The sequence below is a fragment of the Metopolophium dirhodum genome, chromosome 4, assembly GCF_019925205.1.
Source record: "Metopolophium dirhodum isolate CAU chromosome 4, ASM1992520v1, whole genome shotgun sequence".
Lineage (NCBI taxonomy): Eukaryota > Metazoa > Arthropoda > Insecta > Hemiptera > Aphididae > Metopolophium > Metopolophium dirhodum.
The window spans coordinates 32,422,062-32,441,754 of NC_083563.1; the positions used below are offsets into that span (position 1 = coordinate 32,422,062).

Consider the following 19,693-nt stretch of genomic DNA (forward strand, 5'->3'; position numbering starts at 1 on the left):
TTCTTAGAATAAACTCATACAAATTTGATGATATTTAAAACGCGGGTTCGATAAATCGATTCAATTGTAAGGATTGGTATAGCAAAACCAGCGGAGCGACGACCGCAACGAAATGTATTTTCGATAAGCTAACACGTGATAGTCGTTTATCTTCATACGGAATAAGTATCGCGAGTTATCAAAATCTCTGTAGATTATAGGTTACGTTTTGTATAGAATATATGATATTTTAATACAAAAATTTGCCGTTGTTTGGGTAAACACCGACTGTGACGCGCAGCCGGCTAGACGGTATTGTGTTTATAATATACCTATATGACGCATATACGCAGACATGCACAATAGAACCTATACGAGACGGTCGGGGCAAGAGTATCGGGAGACCACCTCGCCAGGTGTGCGTGTGTCTGCCACGGTGTCTGGACGAGACGACGACCGCGACGCTGATAATTTAACTGTTGCGACTCGCGGTCTAGGGTAGAGACTGATTTTTTGGGAGAAAATGAAGTACGAAAAAAAAATTATTTTTTCTGCAGGGTTTTGGAAATTTCATTCCAACCACCGTCACTCCGGCGGTGTTGGGGTGGTATTATAACATTGTCTCGTTCGACGGACCGCTCGAAACAAAGAGAGACCCGAGCATTCGTCGAAGGCCGGGGGGTGTAAAAGGTCAAAATAATAATATTCGCGTCCCTCCGCGTGGGATATACTAGCGCGCACAAGCGCACACAAACTCACACAGACACAAAAATACGACGACCGTTTGGGGAGGAAATCGGCAACGTCTATACACATTGCCGCTGCCACCGCCACAGCCACCGTCACCGGTGCAATGACCTCGCAACGTTTTTGGGGTGCGCTGCACCAAATGCAGCTGCCATCGTCGTCGTCGTCGTCACCCTGCTGCTGCTGTTGCTGTAGCCGACTATAACTCTACTGTATAACATATATATATTCGATACCGCTCCGCCACCGTCAACAATAATTATTGTACAGCAGCACGTGAGTCGAAGGTCACAAATACATCAAATACATGGACGCTTGTTGGTAGGAGAATCAGTGCCCCCTCCCATTCTGAAAATTATTAATAACCACAAAAAATTGTTTTTCCAAGAGTGTTACATACAATTAATTTTTTTTTTTTGTTTTTTTATGTATACATTTAAACGAATCAATAGTTATTTGTTTGTCGTTACAACTAATTTCAAATGTAAGATGACTGGCATTAATCGTCTTATTATTGTATACACGTAAATTATATTTGTTAGAGTAGAAATAATTATTTTATTATTATTTAAAAAAATCATATATATATATATTATAATATAATTAATCCCCTATTTTTGTTTGTTTAATAATATTAACAATTCATCCATTTGTTTTTTTAACCACGTTTGTAGGTATTTGTTATTTCAATAAGAGATAAAATATTATGTTTTATGGAAATGAGTTTAAGAAACGTAGACATATATTATGAGTATTTATATAAGTTGATATAATAATTAATGTTAAGGCGTAAACATTAGGATATTTACTCATACTTCAAAGATGTTTTTAAATACCTAGGTCTATGTTTGCAATCCACATCCCCTCCTCATAGGACTTGCCTATCTGTGTTAAATGCTGTAGATTTGGGAACCAAGTTATAGCCTGTTCCCTCCACCTAAAAAATTACCTTATGGGCGCCCCTGCACACGTCACAAGCGCGGGAAATGCGTGTCGGTTTGGTCGGCGGCAGAGTTGTTAAAATATTATGTACACATATTATAATATATCACCGTATATATATATAATATACATTATACGGTAAACGACGTGGTTAAACACACACATATACTGTTCTATATATTATATATATATAATAGCTTTGCGGACATACAAATAGTAATAATAATAATAATCTAATATTTATTATGGTCTCGCGGGCGTGGCGACGATACGGCGCGTGACCTTTCATTAGCCGGAATGATACTAATTAGTAATTACTAATGATGGCAGTGAAAAAAAAAAATAATAATAATAACGAACGGGGGAAAAAAAAACTCCGGAAAATTAACCTTTCCGCGCGCCTTTACGCGACGACGACGACGTCGTCGAGATCCCCACGGGACTCGCCGCCGTCGCTGCTTCTGCTACTGCTAGTACTGCTGCTGCTGGCCAAGAACTTAACTATATACGGATGGACGTCATCGGCAGAAACGTCGCGTGAAAAATTCTGGTCGCCACCAGGTGCGTACCTATTAATATTAAAATATTATTACATAATATATGTGCCGCGCACACGCTGTAAATGTTATAATAATACGAACCGACCCACACGCTGGCGCGCGCGCGCCTATGATTATATATGTAATATATTATGTGCGCAGTGAACAGATGTTCAACAGTCGATACAGGGGGGCAGCTGATTACCTGGCGATGTTATACACAATATGTAATGTATAGTTTTGCGTGCGTGTGTGTGTAAATGTATTACGGTCTGCCAGACACACTGGCCCGTTATCCGACGGCTATGTGGGAAAGAGACGCACGCGGCTAGTGTGCGAGGGAGAGAGAGTGAGTGAGAGACCGAGAGAGAGTGATGTAGACGTTTTCGTTTTTAATAATTGAAAACGTGTATTGTCGTACAACTATCGTGTACATATATTTTATATATAATATATATATATAACAGTAAACTTGAATAAGTCAATTATCGAAATTAAGAGTGTTTTTTTCCATAGCCCGGCGACAGCGGCGACGCTCGGCGTGCATCGAATTCCGAATTAAATGAATTAAAGAACAATAACACGATCGATTGTCGTTATATTCGTTTATGGTCGGTTTACGTATAAAAGAAACTTATCCGCGCGCGCGGTACTTGAAATATTGTTCAATTTAGTAAACGAAAACATCGTAAAATTCATTCCAGAATTATTTTCTATTTTCTTTATTTTTCCGAGTGTTGTTTCAAAATATTACAGTATTCAATTAAAAATATTTTTAAAGCTTTTCCTTTCCGCTTAATATAAACACAAAAATGTTCTAAAACGGAATAAGAAATAAAAATCCATTTTATCTTTATTTAAGGTAGGTACCAACAATTTTCAATGATATACGATTATTATCATAAATTATTTTCATGAATTGATGTAAACATCAATTATTATAATTATTAATATATCTTTATTCAATCGATCCTTTAACGCAAAATTAAGAAAATTAAAATTAAAAAAATATTCCATGCCAAAATATCTGAAAAATACATTTAAAAAATATATCCATACCTTCTAGCTATAAATTATTATCAATATGGCTGAAATTAGCTTTTTTACTAAACGAAGTTTACAATTTCAGATTAATCAAACGCAATCAGCTATGCTCATCTGGTTATAACAAAATTCGATTTTTATCTCGGTAAAATTTTAAGTTATAGATAAATGAAAAATATTACGGTCACGATAATGTGGGCATACTTTTATAGCTATTTCGTTCAATGATATTGCAAAGTCCAGTGGTATTCACCCTAATTAGTTTCCTCCTCGTTGCAAATATTATGCTCGATTCAATGATTTTCAATCTTCTCCCGCTGCCACCGTCATCGAAACTATCGCAATCAAGTGGCATAGAAAACAAAATATGTTCAAAAGTTACACTCATCTTCTACAACAAGTAATTCGTCAGAAATAAACAAATACAATGTATACATTTAGGCGACCGTTTTTAAAAACTATATTGTTGTGCGTAATCAATCGGAGTATGGGATCTATAATTTATTGTAGATTAATTATTTCGATGTTACACCAAATATGTATCACTGCAGAGCGAAGACACAAGAATTTCTTTTTTTTTTTAACTAAGGAAACCTAATATAATATGTTGAGTTGCAGGTTTTTGAATGTAAGACAGGAGATGGAAATACTATTTTAGCTACAATTCAATATTCGTCCACAGTCTGTTACGTTGAAGAAGATACTATACACATATTATAATATAGTCAGAGAGACAAACTGTAAATTAAACAGAAAATTATTCATTATATTTTACAGTATCTACTTATTATATAATGTTCGACGAGTTCTCAACGATACAAACTACAGCGTTTTTAACAAGACAAATTACGTGAAAGATCGATTTAAGTCGGTAGATTGCATATAATAATATATACGACACATTTATTTTTTTTCCGTTAAATCACATAATAATATGCAACACACCAGTATTATAATAGTGCACGGTGTTTCATCTCATGCGTGCCGAGTCGTGCGCAAACGAGCTGATTTCGACTCCGGCAAAACATTCATCGCTGCCGCACCCGCACCGCTGTGCATATATTTATAATAATATTATTATAGGTACATAATATTATACAAAAAACTGGCGCCGCTTGCTCCGCCACCACCACCGTGCGTCTTGGAAGTCCCACGTCACTCCCTTCGGGATTCTCGTAATTAAATAAAGTCCGACCAATAAAGAGGGACGAGAGAAAAAGGAGAGAGGAGAAAAAAAACGCGAGAGAGAAATTTTGAACGAGATAAAATACATTATATGCGTGCACTTACTATTATATACCTATATATATATATACATCTATATTATTATTATAACTATAGCAGCGGCGGGTGGTGAAGGGTGAAAAACAGACGTGATGGTTTTCTCGGGTTATCGAACGGCAGAGCGGTGAGCGTGGGTAGCGGGCAGCCATTTCGTATGCAAAACCGGTCTCACACGCCTATCGTCAGCGGCGGTAGCGGCGCGATAATTTTTAACGTCAAAAACTGTAAAGACCTACTACACCGGTGCGGTGGTGAGTTATAGTTTCTTCAGCGCTGTCTTCGGTGACGACAAACAAAATAAATATATGTAATAATAAAATAAAAATAATAATAATAATTATTATTATTATTATTATTGTTATTATTATAATAGTATAATATATTATTATGCTCGGACCCTGAGCGCGTTCGGCGTTCCCAATCTATAAACACACATATGCGTAAAATTATTATACAATATGCAAGAGTCTTATAAGTTTTTAGAGTTTGAAGTACCCCGATTGTTTTCACGTAAGGCAGACGTATAAATGGGATAACCTAACAACAGGCACACCTAACCCGAGTTCTCATTATCATTGCTACGAAAGTAAAAAAAAAACACAAATCTAAAGTAATAATATATTATTGTGCCTGTATTGTAGCGACTAATTAACCATTTGTGTATGATAGATAATAGGTACCTACACAGGAATTGCATTCTATATTTTTCTGAAAAATTCAAAGTGAAAGCATTTTGAAGAAAAATAATAAAAATGTTAACGTAACGTGATTGGAATATTTAAAAAACTCATATTATTTGTTTACCGGTCGAATTTAAAAATAATAACTGCGGACTACATCCATAATATTCATAATAATTTACCTATATTATTATATTATTATATTATTATGAACACAATACTACTACCATACGCTGTCAATGTCAAACAAAAACCTACGTTATTGATTGAGTTATTTTATCTAATACGTTTCATGGTTCATATTCTTACTTACTACTTAGTTGCCAGTAACTTATTGATTAGATTAAAAAATATTGGTATTTTTACGTTTTTTTTTAAATTTAAATGTAGGTCAATGACCGTATTATAAATCGTAGGATATATTACTAATAGTGATACGTCAATAATATATTTAGGTATAAATCTATACATATAATTTTAGACTAATACGTATTTTTAACAAAATAATAATAATATATAATATAAAAAATCGGCATCTATGTGATCAAACTAGTTTTCGATATATTTTTATTATTTATTACACAGTTGAATTATTATAACCTACAATAAATTGGTCCCCAATAATGGCGAGTAAACGGAGGAAGAGATGTGCATTGTATTCACCAGAGAAGATATACTTTTGAATAATTCATTTACAGACCAAAAATGGTCAAAGATTGAAAACTAACTAGACATCGATCAATTGAATTCACTGAAGACGCACGATGCACAATATGCTTTTATATTTTTGAGAGTATCACTTAAGTAAAACGTGATGAAAATTTATATTTTACACGAAAATTATTTATAACGTTGACGAATAAATATTTTATTTAAATCTAAATAGGTACCACGAGAAACTCAACCAATTATGTGTTTAAAAACGATTTGTGATATATTATCATAAAAAACTATCGAGTTTATTTACAACAGCTAAAACATAATAATAAATAATTCGTCTAAACTCGCATCCGGAAGATAATCTGAGTATGCAAACTATAAAGTAATTTAGCACAGGAAAATAATAAAAATAAATAAAAATGATACTGTTTGTTCAAAAAATAATCATAACAATTAACGGTTTAATAGTAATACTAGATAAAACAAAACCCATGTGCGCTTTTATTCCACAAAATCTAACTATTAGCATTTATATTACGTCGGATTCTCTTGAGCATTATTTTCCCGTAGTAAATAGCCTAACGGACGACGAATATAGTGGGTGAAAGCTCCCAATCACGGTATGTTTCTTATTTTTGTTTTTTTTTTCAAATATTTTTTTTAAAAGTTTTTAGGTATCGTGCCAAAACTAGTTTATATTATTTTGTTGTTTTATTTGTTGATAAAAAAAACTTTTACGTGACAGGCAGGAAAAAATAATTCGTAATTGAATATATTATAATAAGTTTGTTGGTTAAGTTATTAATGCATTTTTCGAAAGTTTGTGTATTCAGTGCTCATAATAGATGTCACATCGCCGGAAGAAGTTGTTTTATTACAACGTCCCACCGTGAATTAGTTAAACAAAATTTTTAGCTTTTTCTCCCCTCACTCTTCAGCTTACGGACTTGGCCACTTGGGTTTCTGTAATATAACGTCCGAGAAACCTTGGCCCGTCTCGAAACTTTCACGAAACAAAACTTCAGACATATAAAGGGGCTAGTTGGCCGGTTTTATACTTGGCTCCTTTGAGAATTCAAGTCCTGTCCTGAAACTCTGTTAAACGGTGGTAAGTACCCGAGGGAATCCACATTAAATATATATATAAAAAAAAAAATTTGAATTTACAATATTTTAAAGCGTTCATTACCTAACTTGGTTGAATTACATTTACAGAAAAGACAATAGAAATAAATGTTCACTTATTTAGTTTCTACTGTAAAGACTTTTACCTACAGTAAAATAATATTTATATAAAAGTCATACTATATATTTAAAAGAGCTATTTAAAGTAGGGACATTAAATTAAACTGGAACAAAAGTAAAATTAATCGTATCAAGTCATAATGGCAAATTACCAACACTTAACATACTGTTGTATACTTTTTTTATACAATATATTAATAAATTATTATAATACCTATACCTTTGAGTTCTGAAACAATTACTAACCATAAATGTAGTAGATTTTTATACCTATTTAATCACATTATATAAAACTGAAACAATTAAATAATTATTGTTTTGGAAATATTATATACGACCGACAAATATTTTGACTCCTAGGTACGTGGTACGTGTTCCACATTTTTTTATTAGTACAGTCAATAGGTATTTTTAAACTGACGTTGAGTACATTTTACCGCCTGCACACACACCTACATACAGGTATATTATACACTACATACATATTATTCTATATATACATAAATATATCGAAATATTCTATGCACCTTATTTTGTCGTCTGGGATGAAATATATTTGTATTCAAGACCAATATAGGTTTTTACCAGAGTTTTTACTTTTACATTTTGTATTCAGTGCTTTTACATATTTCGGAGTTAAGTTACCTATAGTGGGATAAATTCAAGGCCGAAAACCGTAAAAAACGTATTGCCGATTAAAGTACATTATGGCGCGCGCTCATATTCAAATGGGCTCATGTATGCCCTCACCTGGCGCCCGAGGGACATGTATTCCATTCACGCTCCGCCGCGCCACCCGACGACTTGACAGATGGTGCTGCAATTACCGTGCAACGCGAACCGTTTGCTGTTTATTATTATTATTATTATTTTCTAGAAATGTATTGCATATGAAATATTTAACTTTTTTGTATCAACAAATTCAACCGGAAACCAGGTAAGTTACAACAACAACAGTAAACAGCCCATCCATCGGATTATTATTGTTATGAAACACCATTAAAATATTATACACTAATGTATTGTTAATAAAATATTGTTGATTTCTCGTTTTACCTGGAAAAAATTAAATTTTATCAACTATCTCAACATATTGTGTACCTACCTACTTTATTTTAGTAGAATAAAATCCAATTTTAGTTTCAGATAAGAGCCTTGATAAATTAGGTAGTTAAAAAATTATGAAAATTAAAAATAATTGACCTTTGTTTTATTTTGTTCCACACAAAAAAGTTCAAGATGCATAATAATAATAATTTGTATTAATTGGTGTACGTTATATTTCTCTAAACCCAACAGTATTAATACTAATACAAATAGTTTTATGAAAATGTTTATTTTGTAGGTATTTATAGTTATATCAGGTAATAAAAATTCATAAAAATATACAGAAACGTTTATTGTAAACCTAATTATACGCACAGCAGCTCTAAAAAAACTACCACTCATTTCAAATGTAGTGCCTCTTAGCTTTAAAATTGTTTTCGTACGTTTTTTTCCTCGAAATTGCCATCTGGTATCTTCTAATTTCCATACAAAGTAGCATATTATCGTAGCTTAAAGTTATTAAAAATTAGCTTTTTCGATGTCATTACAGCTGTAACTGTAATTGTTATTTTCACTAAACATAACCCCATAGAGAAATTTGGTACAGATGACTAAACTATGAGAGCTATATCTCAAAACCGGCTCGAAAAAGAGGGTGCAAAAATCAATATGCCGCGAGGGGCAGGTGTACACAGTTTTTTGTATTCACCGTTTTTTGACCCCGGAGGGAATCTGGTGCCATTAAACCCTCTCCCTTTTAGCAACTATGGATGTCCCCGGATGAGAAAAATTTCACTGTCTGGTTCTCATTGAAAAAAATAATCATGGAGAACCGTGAAAATAAATGAAACACCCAATCGTTTAGCTTAATCGACTTCATCATATAAAGGTAGTTTATAAATGTCATTTAAATCGCTTAGAAACCGCTATTTAAAAATGATAAATATACCGAACTTATACCAAGCTATTGTTGATTGGTATAAAAAAATATTTAATTAGTATCATTCTTAAATTGAGCAAAAAAAAAAATAATACTATACATTTAGATTATAATAATAGGTACCTTGTTTTTAATATATATTTTATAAATAAAATAAATTTTAATATGTGTTTTATAAATAGGACCCATAGGTATACGAAACCACTGGTTTAACATATTATAAAATAGTGTATATATTATGTTCTCATATTTTAATGCATATGAATTGAATAAGGAATATAGTTAAAAAATATATTGAATACGGTTTTTTTACCAAGTTGTGTCTAGAGTTAATTAGTTTGTTGAGAATTGTTTTAATATTAAAAAGAAAGGAAAATAGATCTATAAGAACAGACCGTCATAACTTTAAATATATTTTATTATTAACATTTATTTTCTAAATATTTTTGTTTCATTTACTTCAAGTATAATATAACTAAAATTATTCAATGACAAACAAATTATTGCAAATTAAAAAAAATGAAAACTAAATAGTTGTACAGTCTTATGGTCGTAAAATACTAATAGTATTAACATTTTTATCAAATATTTTAAATAAAAGTAGGTACTACGTATAATATAGGTACTAGTTATTTAGTAATTATATACTATGTATATATCATTTCAATTCATATTTTATTATTAGCCGGTATAAATTGCAACTTGTAAATAATAAACTTTTTTCGATATTTAATTGAAATGATTAAGTTACGATGAGTATTCTAAATAACTGCGTAATAATACTATAGTTGTTTTTAATTAAATTATCAGTTATGAATGATTTTAAAGTTTTCAACAGTGTACTAAGGAAATTTTCATGTTATACAACATGAAACACACTTTTGTAAATGTATTATTAATTAATCATTCAAAAACAAAACACAAGAAAGGTAAAAAGATTAATAAACAAATCATTGTTTACTTATCTACTACTAACTGAAAAAAGTACGTTTTAGTTAAATCTACGGTGATGACACTTTACAATTTATTATTTCATAAAACAAAATCAGAATATAGTAAAAGTGATACCGTTTGGCCGATATTTCGCCTATCAGTATAATATTCGGAAAAAAGTAGCTAAAAAGTTTATACGTTGTTCTCTACACCTTTATATGCACAATATTATAATATTATGTCAATCGGAAAAAAATCATTCGATATCTCTATGCATAATAATATACATCGTTGGCACACACACACACACGCACACACGCACGCAACACCGGAAACCCGTAGATAAGACAAACAAAACCCACGAGAAATAACAAAGAGGACGTGGACCTAAAATACCTAACCCTAACCCACACACGTCTTTGTTACCAATTTGTCGTGGTTTAACAGTATATTATATAGAGCGTCGTATGTCTGATACGCGGTGTCGTGTCGTCCAATTTGGACGGCGACGACCACGACGTCGGGAAATAGGTTTTCGGAATAATTTCGAGGCAGGCAGTTAAGCTAAGATTTTTCGTCCCGCCGGCCGGCGAGACACCCGACGGAAAACCGTTACGAAAACAACGGGCGGCGGTGGCGGCGTCGGCGACGGCAGCGGTTGTGGCGGCGGTAGCGACCGGTGTACCCCGCTCCGCGACGCCGCCGCGCAAGTATATAATACCACGACGACGACTACTACTACTACTACCACCACCACGGTAGACGGCGATACCGGCAGCTGTTCCGGTCGCGTGGCGTTGGCGGCGCCCGCGCGAAAAGATTGCCGAGACGGTACAAAACGTACATTAATTATTACAGTACCTAGGTACCGGTACCCATAATCGGCCGAAGTACAATTTTCAGGCCGTTTACAGCGTCCGTGCTTTATAATATTATTATATTCGACGGCTATGACCGCGACCGATGACCACAGACAGCCGCGCGGTCAATGATACCACGGTAGTAGGACGTATCGTTTAATTATTACTGTTTGCGTCGTTAAGAATATTACGTTATAATATAATAATATTACCATCAATATTAGGTGCCTATAATAATTGCGACCGTATATTATTATAAACTGTCGTCGTACCTGATTTGTTGATGGTCATCTGGGGCACCACTGCGGTGGCCGTCATCTGCGGCGGTGGGTTGTGGCTGAGTATGTACTTGGGTTCGAACTTGGAAGGTTGAGCGATCGCAATGGGCGCCGGGTTGGTCATGGTGGTCACTGTTGCCGCGGGCATCATCAACGTGGACATGGCCAACATAGCGGCGGCGGGCGGGTAAGCGTAAATCTTCGGGTTGTACGACGACACGGGTGGAACGACGACTGTGGATGTGACTCCTCGGCGGGCACTCGACGGGACGTGTTTTACTTTTGATATTTCGGCTTTTCGTGTTATATCGATTCACCTCCGTTTCGCCGACATGTTTTTCGTCGATTAATCTCTCGCGTACCTGTTCACGGGCGGTATACAGACACGTTCGATGGTTTCGGGTGTTGGTCGAGAAGGATCGAGATTCGTGGCGATTTCGGCTAAGACTGTCCCCACGGTGTGATGATTGTACGGTGCTGACGACGAAGGCGACGGCGGCGGCGGCGGCGACGACGAGCGGCAGAGGTCGCAACGACGGGACGACTGCGTTCGGACTGACGCTACGGCGGTGGCGGCCAAACAACCCCTCTGCGGCGGGGCAGCGCGGCACCGCGGCGGCCGACGACTATACGCGAGTCCACCACCGCCACCGCAGACCGTAGCGCCCTCTACCCCATTGTTTCGCCGCCAAAGACGACCGTATACAATTTATAATGCGTACGTCCGTGTATTATATTGGGGTGACTTTTTTCCTCATTTTTTTTTCGACCGCCTCTGAATCGTTTTTTTTCTTTTAACACCCCGACGAAGTTCTTGACCTCGTTCAAACGGTTACACGAACGATTTCGGACTTATTTTTTGTTTTCCCCACCGCCCCTCTTTGCTTACTCACTCTTTTCCTCTCTCTCGCTCTCTCTCTCTCCCCCCCCCCCCATTTCTGTCTCTCTCCCTCCCTCCCCTCTCTCCCTCTCTTTTAATGTATCTCTCTGTCTATCCATCCCTCTATCTCGTATAAACTCATACACACACACATACATCCCTCGGCCAGTGTCATACACTCAATGACGTGTAGTCTTTATTTTAAATCCGTTACCGCATGCCTGTCTACCACTACACACACGCGTGCATGATTTTCGCCAAACTCAAATATAAGATGGTATTTATCTATAAATAACATTGTTATTGCGACCAGGATAAAATAGTATTAAAATAAAAATCATTGTATTCATTATCTCACGCACCCGGTCGTGTGTATTTAAACAGGTCGGCGCTTACAAGCTAATAGTTTTCCGAATAATAAAAAACGACTCTGTGTAATATGATTTGAATGATTCCACTATTTAAATAATATTATAACTATTGTCGTTCAGCGCATTATGATTATTATTATAACTGAAATACAATATTGATGACGGTGCAACGCTTGCACGGCAAACAGTCGTTGAAATATAATTGATGATACTATATACACGATGACACGACGCGTAGTTAAAATATATGACATAGGATTATTATTATTTTAAACGACGATAACAATATCGAATATCGATGCATGCTATTGAGTAAACTCGTTTGTTGTATTAAGATAACAGATAATGTTCACCATCGTATAATAAATACACCGCCACCACAATTCATACGGACCAATAGCCACAGCCATCATGGTTCGTCATTCCTAAAGTCCGAACTAAAGCTGCAATATTGTATTATTATTATTATTTTTTTTTCGGAGTTGTCGAATTTTTACAAATACACAATTTATACATATTATATCCGCGACTTCCAGTATAAAAGCCACGTATTTTTTTTTCCCCAATTGTAGTTTATTATTTTAGTTTGTAATTACTTTGGGTAATTTATGTATACTGACTAAAGTTGATATTAGTATTCCCAACAAAATTAACATTTAGACGGCAAGTGGCGACGGCAGAGTAAAGCAACATACATTTACATAATCGTCTCTAAGACAAGTAAATGAGAAACAAATATAAATACTTATCTTAATACACAAAACACATATCACTATAACTACCTATTGAAATTTGAATATCAAGTAAAGTAGTGAAAACGTAGGTAGGGGGTGACTGGCATATATCTTAGCTTACAAGTATACATTTTAGCTTTCATGACATTGAAGGCAGTTTACTGTTAAATTATGATTTTTAAGCTACTTTTTATAAAACTATATTTTAAAAATATTATATTATATTTTACAAATAATAAATTAATATAATGCCTAGTATAATAATATGTATTATGTTATTATGTATAGTCAATTATTTCATCATAATCCGAATATTATCAGAAAATAGCAACGTTTAGTTATGATTATTTTCTATTATTATTATCGTATGGAGTAATTTGCAAAAAACATCACTGATCTGAAAATGTTTTACAAAAAAAAGTAAACTTATTATAATTAAAAAAACTCATTAATTGTATTTAGTATATATATTGCCCGTGACCTATTGATTCAAATTCGAACCATTATAATTTATAATAATTATAGTTGTACACTTATACGTTATAAAAATATTATCAAACAAACCGCATTCATTATAATATAAAGTGCTGAAATATTAATATGTATATATAATATGTTATTAATGTGTTAAGACTTTTAAGTTATTATGTAGATACTTAAAATAATGTATACGTAATACTGAATAATATTTGATTAAACCAATGTTTTTGTACAATATATTATTTAATCATTATATAGGTATATATCATTTAAATAGGTGGATTAAAATACTTTTATGAAAACATGAATCCATTAAAATGGCACATTACAAATATCACAAGACAGTTAAAGTGTATGTCTCAACTTGCCAGTTAGGATTTAGTTCACGGGCGTGCACCTGGCCTCCTTATAATATCGGCAACTTCCTCCATGACCCCCGTGCCAAAAACTACAAACGACCCAGTAAGGAACGTGTGTTCAACACGGTGTTTCATTCGTTTCCACGTGGTTTATATTATATCGGAATAATTTTTCTTTATTATTTTAATTAATTAGCTTATTTTTCATAATTCAGTATATCTCTATACAGACAAACGTTTATCCGGCAAGTACCTACATGCACGTTATGTAAATGTATTAGCTGAGTATTAGGTAGGTATGCAACTTGCACAATAAATTATATTCTATATGGTTATTATAATAATAATATATGCGTGGACCATGAATCACGATAACACAATATACATAGTTGATATTTAAATTATTCAAATACACTAAAAGTCTAGATTCAGATTGATTGGTTGATTTTATCTTCAGTTTATCAAATAATAATTCGAAAAATAATTGTCCGCATAAACTAATACATTTTTACGATAAATCATTGCAAAAATAAAATTTTGCAGAAATTAGTCAGTTAATTAATATTAAAACATATACAAGTACACGTCATTAAATCAATCACCCAGGGTTTTGGCAAGCATGAAGGCGGAAAAAAATTCGAAAAGCCAGTAATTTGAAAACATGTGGAAGTGAATCAGATAATACAAGAATAATAATGAAATTGGCGTGTTCGGGTAACATTAAACATTGAGCACCAGACGTTACAAAAGAAAACGAATCACTACTTTTGATGTTTATGTGTTAATGTTCCAAAGAACTGGCAAGTCGAACATACCTTGCTATACTGTAGAGAATTTTATGACATACAGTTAAAACGCAATATTTAAATTTGAAATAAAACAAAATGGCAGGAAAAGAGGTTTATTTGATAAATAAAACTCTGCGGTATAAATTAGTTATTATTCTGTCGTAATAAACGTTTCAAACGTTCCCAATTTGTAATTAAAATATGTTTTATATTTGTTTAGAGTTTGTGACAGTGTTTAACCAATATTGAACAAATAAAATCTGTTCATTTTTGTTTTTATTATAATATGATAATATTCTGCACTCCGTGACAACCGTTTTGTCTCATGATGCACTCGATTTTATATTCCTGTGCTCGTAGCGCAAACATTCAATATGACTCATCAAATAAATTCGATTTCAAACAAACTGGCGAGTATATAGTGAAAAGCGGTGTAATTTAAAACATTTTGTGATCCTTAGCATAACATTTGTATATAATATATGTGTATAATAAATAATGTAATAAATAATTTTTTTAATACCAAAGTCAACCGTGGGTTATTATGATAATCTACAGAGGCTGTGTGGTCAATAAATAAAGTGGATATGTTTTATTATTACTAGGATGTATATTATCTTTCGTAAATTTCCATTCGACATAACGCCAATATATAATATACGGCATACTATCTTATACAAACATATATAAATATATATTAATATTTGGAAGTCGACGAGAATGTTTTATAAGCCGTTTGAATATATAGTGTGTCCGTTTTTAAATCGACATGTATTATATGGGTCTCGCCGAAACATCGATAGCGTGCTTTTGCTCTTAAAACCGTCGCGTCGTCATCGTACGTTCGGTTACGGGATTGGCGGTGGGAGCGGCAACAATAAGTAATTTTTCGTGCGATTTATGAGTCCATTTAACCGTGACAAGGGATGACAGATATTATTGGTGTTATGTGCACACCCTTAGGCCGATTTCCGTTCGCTAGGTGGCGGGGTGAGGTGGTTGGTGCTGCGGCAGTCCCACGAATCCTTTTGTACGACGATTTTAGATTCTCTCATTCTCGTTTCGCGTGCGCCCAGTCGTCCGTCCGCGTCTGTCTTGCCCTCTATATCCGCGCGTTTCTGTCTAGGGTCACGCATGCGTGCGATTTTGTCAAAACGCCAAAACCTTACATGTGTGTGTGTGTGTGTGTGTGTGTGTGTGTGCCTTTATACGAGAAAGATCGAGAATGAAAGTGAGAGAGACTTGGAGACCGAAAGGACGACGCCGACTGAGAAGAGGCAGTGAAGGCGAGTTAAGGATATCCCACTATATATATAGTATAACAGAAGTAGCAGCAGTTGTAGTAGTAGTGATGGCAGTAGTAGTAGTTGTAGTAGTAGTAGGAAAAATCGGGTACAGAGAACAGGATTGCTTGGTTTTGTAGGATGGCTATCAGCAATTTATAAGCTTTACATCCGAACGGGTCCGATGCTATACACAGATGACGGGCGTGGGTGTGGATGGAGGAAAACTAACAAACCATCATCCCCCTCACCCCCTACCACTACCACCTCACGTCTTTGTGCACCGGTGAGACCATTGATTTCGGGATTTTTCTTAAGACAAAAACCCGACTATACCGACACAACTGCCACGATCGTATCGGACTCGGCCGGCGTACATAGTTCTATACGTACATATGTGTGTGTATGTGATATTATCATCACCTGCTGAGGCAATGACATTTCGCCCCGAGAAATAAAGGAAAACTTTTTCCAGCACATGGGGCCGCGCCTCACTTTATGCCTCTACACGCCACGCAACATTGACCGCGTGCGAGACGACAGCTACGATGTCTGCTGTATAATGGAGCTACACGTGTATGATAATAATTGGTACATCGCACGGCATATTGATTCGAATGATGTGAACATTAATCATTGCACGTTTGATACATAAAACGGTCGACGGATTACTGTAATGTTTTGATATTTTGTGCTTTGTAGACGTAGATATGTGCGGTACATAATATTATATAATATCTGAATCGAGTCAAGTGGTATTTACCTATGTATGCGCCTATAATATGTATCATGCGGTTTAAATTGTGTAATTAATTTACGGTATGTTTAATCAAAGCGTAAATCGATTCAGGAACGAAAAGGTTATGAAATTTTATCCAGCGAAAAAACAAGTTTGCTTTTTCAGCATATCAATGATATCATAATATTATACGTACGCCGCGCCGTAGCCGTATCGAAATATTATAGAATTATGCCGATTAGACTTGCAGCAATAGCGGTAGATAATTTATTACCTACCCCATCGCGGTTTGCGACGATTGCGTTAGTTCCAAAACCTACAACGACTGTCGTAGTACGTGAATAATATATTATATTAGCGTCCGAGACACAGTACGTATTTACAATTATATGCCAACCCTTTTGTAGACTCGACGACATAGCACCTAAAATGCGTTATACTGGTTAGCCGAGTTTCATCGACGCGATGCGTTTAATGATATTTTAAATGATGATTGATATTGTTTATCCTTCATAGTATGCTAAACTATACTTATGTTTAATACCCTTCATACATAAATATATTTTATACAGTTTAGCTATTAATAAAATATTTAATTACCGAGTGATTAATAATAATTACTCAACGCGTGGACGTAAAGTTTGAATACAAACTAGTGTTGAGAGGAGATCGATTACTGAGAACCTAAAATGAGCAACTAAATTTGGATGAAAAGAAAAATACAATGTATTCAAAATTTATTCAAAATTTCATGTACAGTTTCGCCAACTTTCAATAAAACAGTATAGTATAATGCAATTTTTATCATACATTTAATAAAGGTATGGTAATGCTTGTTTTAAAACTAATAATAAAAAAATATTCGTGTATATAATATTATGACGTGTTGAACCTATTTTTGACTAATTACATACTGTAACAATCTCATATAGTTATATATAATTTATTTTAAAATTGTCACTGTTCAAGACTAAAAACTTAAATATTTTAATTTAATATTGCAGTATTTTTTATAGGAACATTCCAGGACATTAGAATCTATGAAGACTGAAATTTATTTTTTATGAAATGAAAATTATTGACATTGCCAAATCGTTTGGTAGAGTGCCCAAGTTTGTAATGTAAGAGTTTAGGTTATGACGTAACGAATGAGTAAAATTCCAGTTTGCTATCTAGTCTCTCAAAATATGGTAAAACGTTAAGAATTTTTCAAGACAATAGGCGAAGCTGAACTTTCTAAATGTACCAGTTTCGTAAGTGACTGATCGTTTGAAAACTTTAGCGTTATGGATATTAGATGATTGTGTGACAATGCGTGGCGATGACGTCACATTCCTTTTTATCGAAGAGCGTACTTAACGGCGAAGATAAACAACATAGGTACTGCTGTGCATTTTATTCACTGTACGTACACAAGTGTTAACAGGTAATAATATGATATAGATAGATCGAAGAACTAAAATATTGTATTCATTAAATAACTGATGCGACAAACTAAAATATAAGATGTTGGAACGAAATCGACATAAACGTCGTATAACAATATTAAACGCACGCGAGATTGGCACACGCTGTGTTTTTAAAACTCGAATTATTGAGAGAAAAACACGATCATTGTATATTAGGCACGTTGGTGATTCGAACAAATCGCTGTTCGGTTACAATTGTTTAGGTCGAAACACGGTATAGAAATCGATTCAATCAAAACGGAAATCAACGTTATGCTTTCCTCGCAACTTGAGTAAACAATACGCGTAACCTGAGTGGAATACTGTATTATATAATATATGTTATTAATGCGCGCGTGCGAGTCGATTGTGAGTTGCAAAATTATGTGTTCTGCGGTCGTATATTTTTCTTCCGTACCTACAAATATCCCGAGTTGTCATCATCGACGACACAACAACAGTCGACCGACGTAATGCGCTTCTTTACTGTGTGTAGATGAGTAGATATCTACTATTATAATACGTATATTATTACAATACGGGAACGCATCGCACAATATAATATTATACTTAACACGAAACGCGTTGAAATTGAATGGCGACCGTTGTCAAACGTTAAACGAAGAAGCGTTCATCGGAATAGTGTACTGCAACGTCAACGCGTACAAATATTTTGTGTCGCGGACGATGCGTTTAAAGAGATCCCATTCACGATAGACGCGATTTGAATAAAAAAATAAATAGTTTGTTTGCGTTCCATCTTATTAAACGCTCGTATAGATATTAAAATATATATAGGGTACAGGTGACGCGTTTTCGGTTAGATCGAACGATAATGTAATTATCATATACCATTGTCATATTATATTCGGTAAAGGGACTGAAAAGGACAATCGGGTGTGAAGTGGTGGAGGAGGGGGGGAGGTGAGGAGGAGGGCGAAAACGTGTTTGGGGACGCGGCGCGGCTGCAGTGAATGTAGGTTAGGCTTTCGGAAATCACACGGCTGCCGGTACGGTTTTCGCGGGACTGTTTAGCATAATGCATTGGGTTCGATAACCCGCGCCCCGGAGTTTTACGTGGTTAATACCACGACTTAAGAGAGTCGTGGGTTAGGATCGCGGTCGGGTTTAAAGTCACCCGGACGGCCCGGGCAGTCGACAACGCGTATTCTTGTGTAAAACTTTGCGCACGTCGGAATTACTTTTCGAACAGCCCGCCGGGAACTGTAGGGCTTTAGACGTTGTACTGCACGAACGTTTAAATCTGGTATTACAATAATTATTATTTTTACACCGAGGGTACGATAGCTTGTCGACGACGACGACGACAACCGCGACGATTACGATTCGTATGACAAAACCGCGACCGTCGAGCGTCGCACGGATATATTATCAGCTGTCCGTCCATCTGTCATCTACAAAAATATAATAAT

At 34.9% G+C, this 19,693-nt stretch overlaps 1 protein-coding gene across 4 annotated transcripts in view; it reads right to left on the reverse strand.

Annotated features, from left to right (window-relative positions):
* Positions 1–19,693, reverse strand: part of LOC132943749 (nucleolysin TIAR) — a 356,895-nt gene that overhangs the window by 112,832 nt on the left and 224,370 nt on the right. Inside the window, exon 1 of one of the 4 annotated variants that reach the window (XM_061012835.1) lies at positions 11,173–12,089. The exons of the other annotated variants lie outside the window; for them this stretch is intronic. Coding sequence (XP_060868818.1) covers positions 11,173–11,350 — 178 coding nt within the window. The 5' untranslated portion in view covers positions 11,351–12,089. Of the gene's footprint in view, positions 1–11,172; positions 12,090–19,693 lie in introns of those variants that run through there. 4 annotated transcript variants of the gene reach the window in all.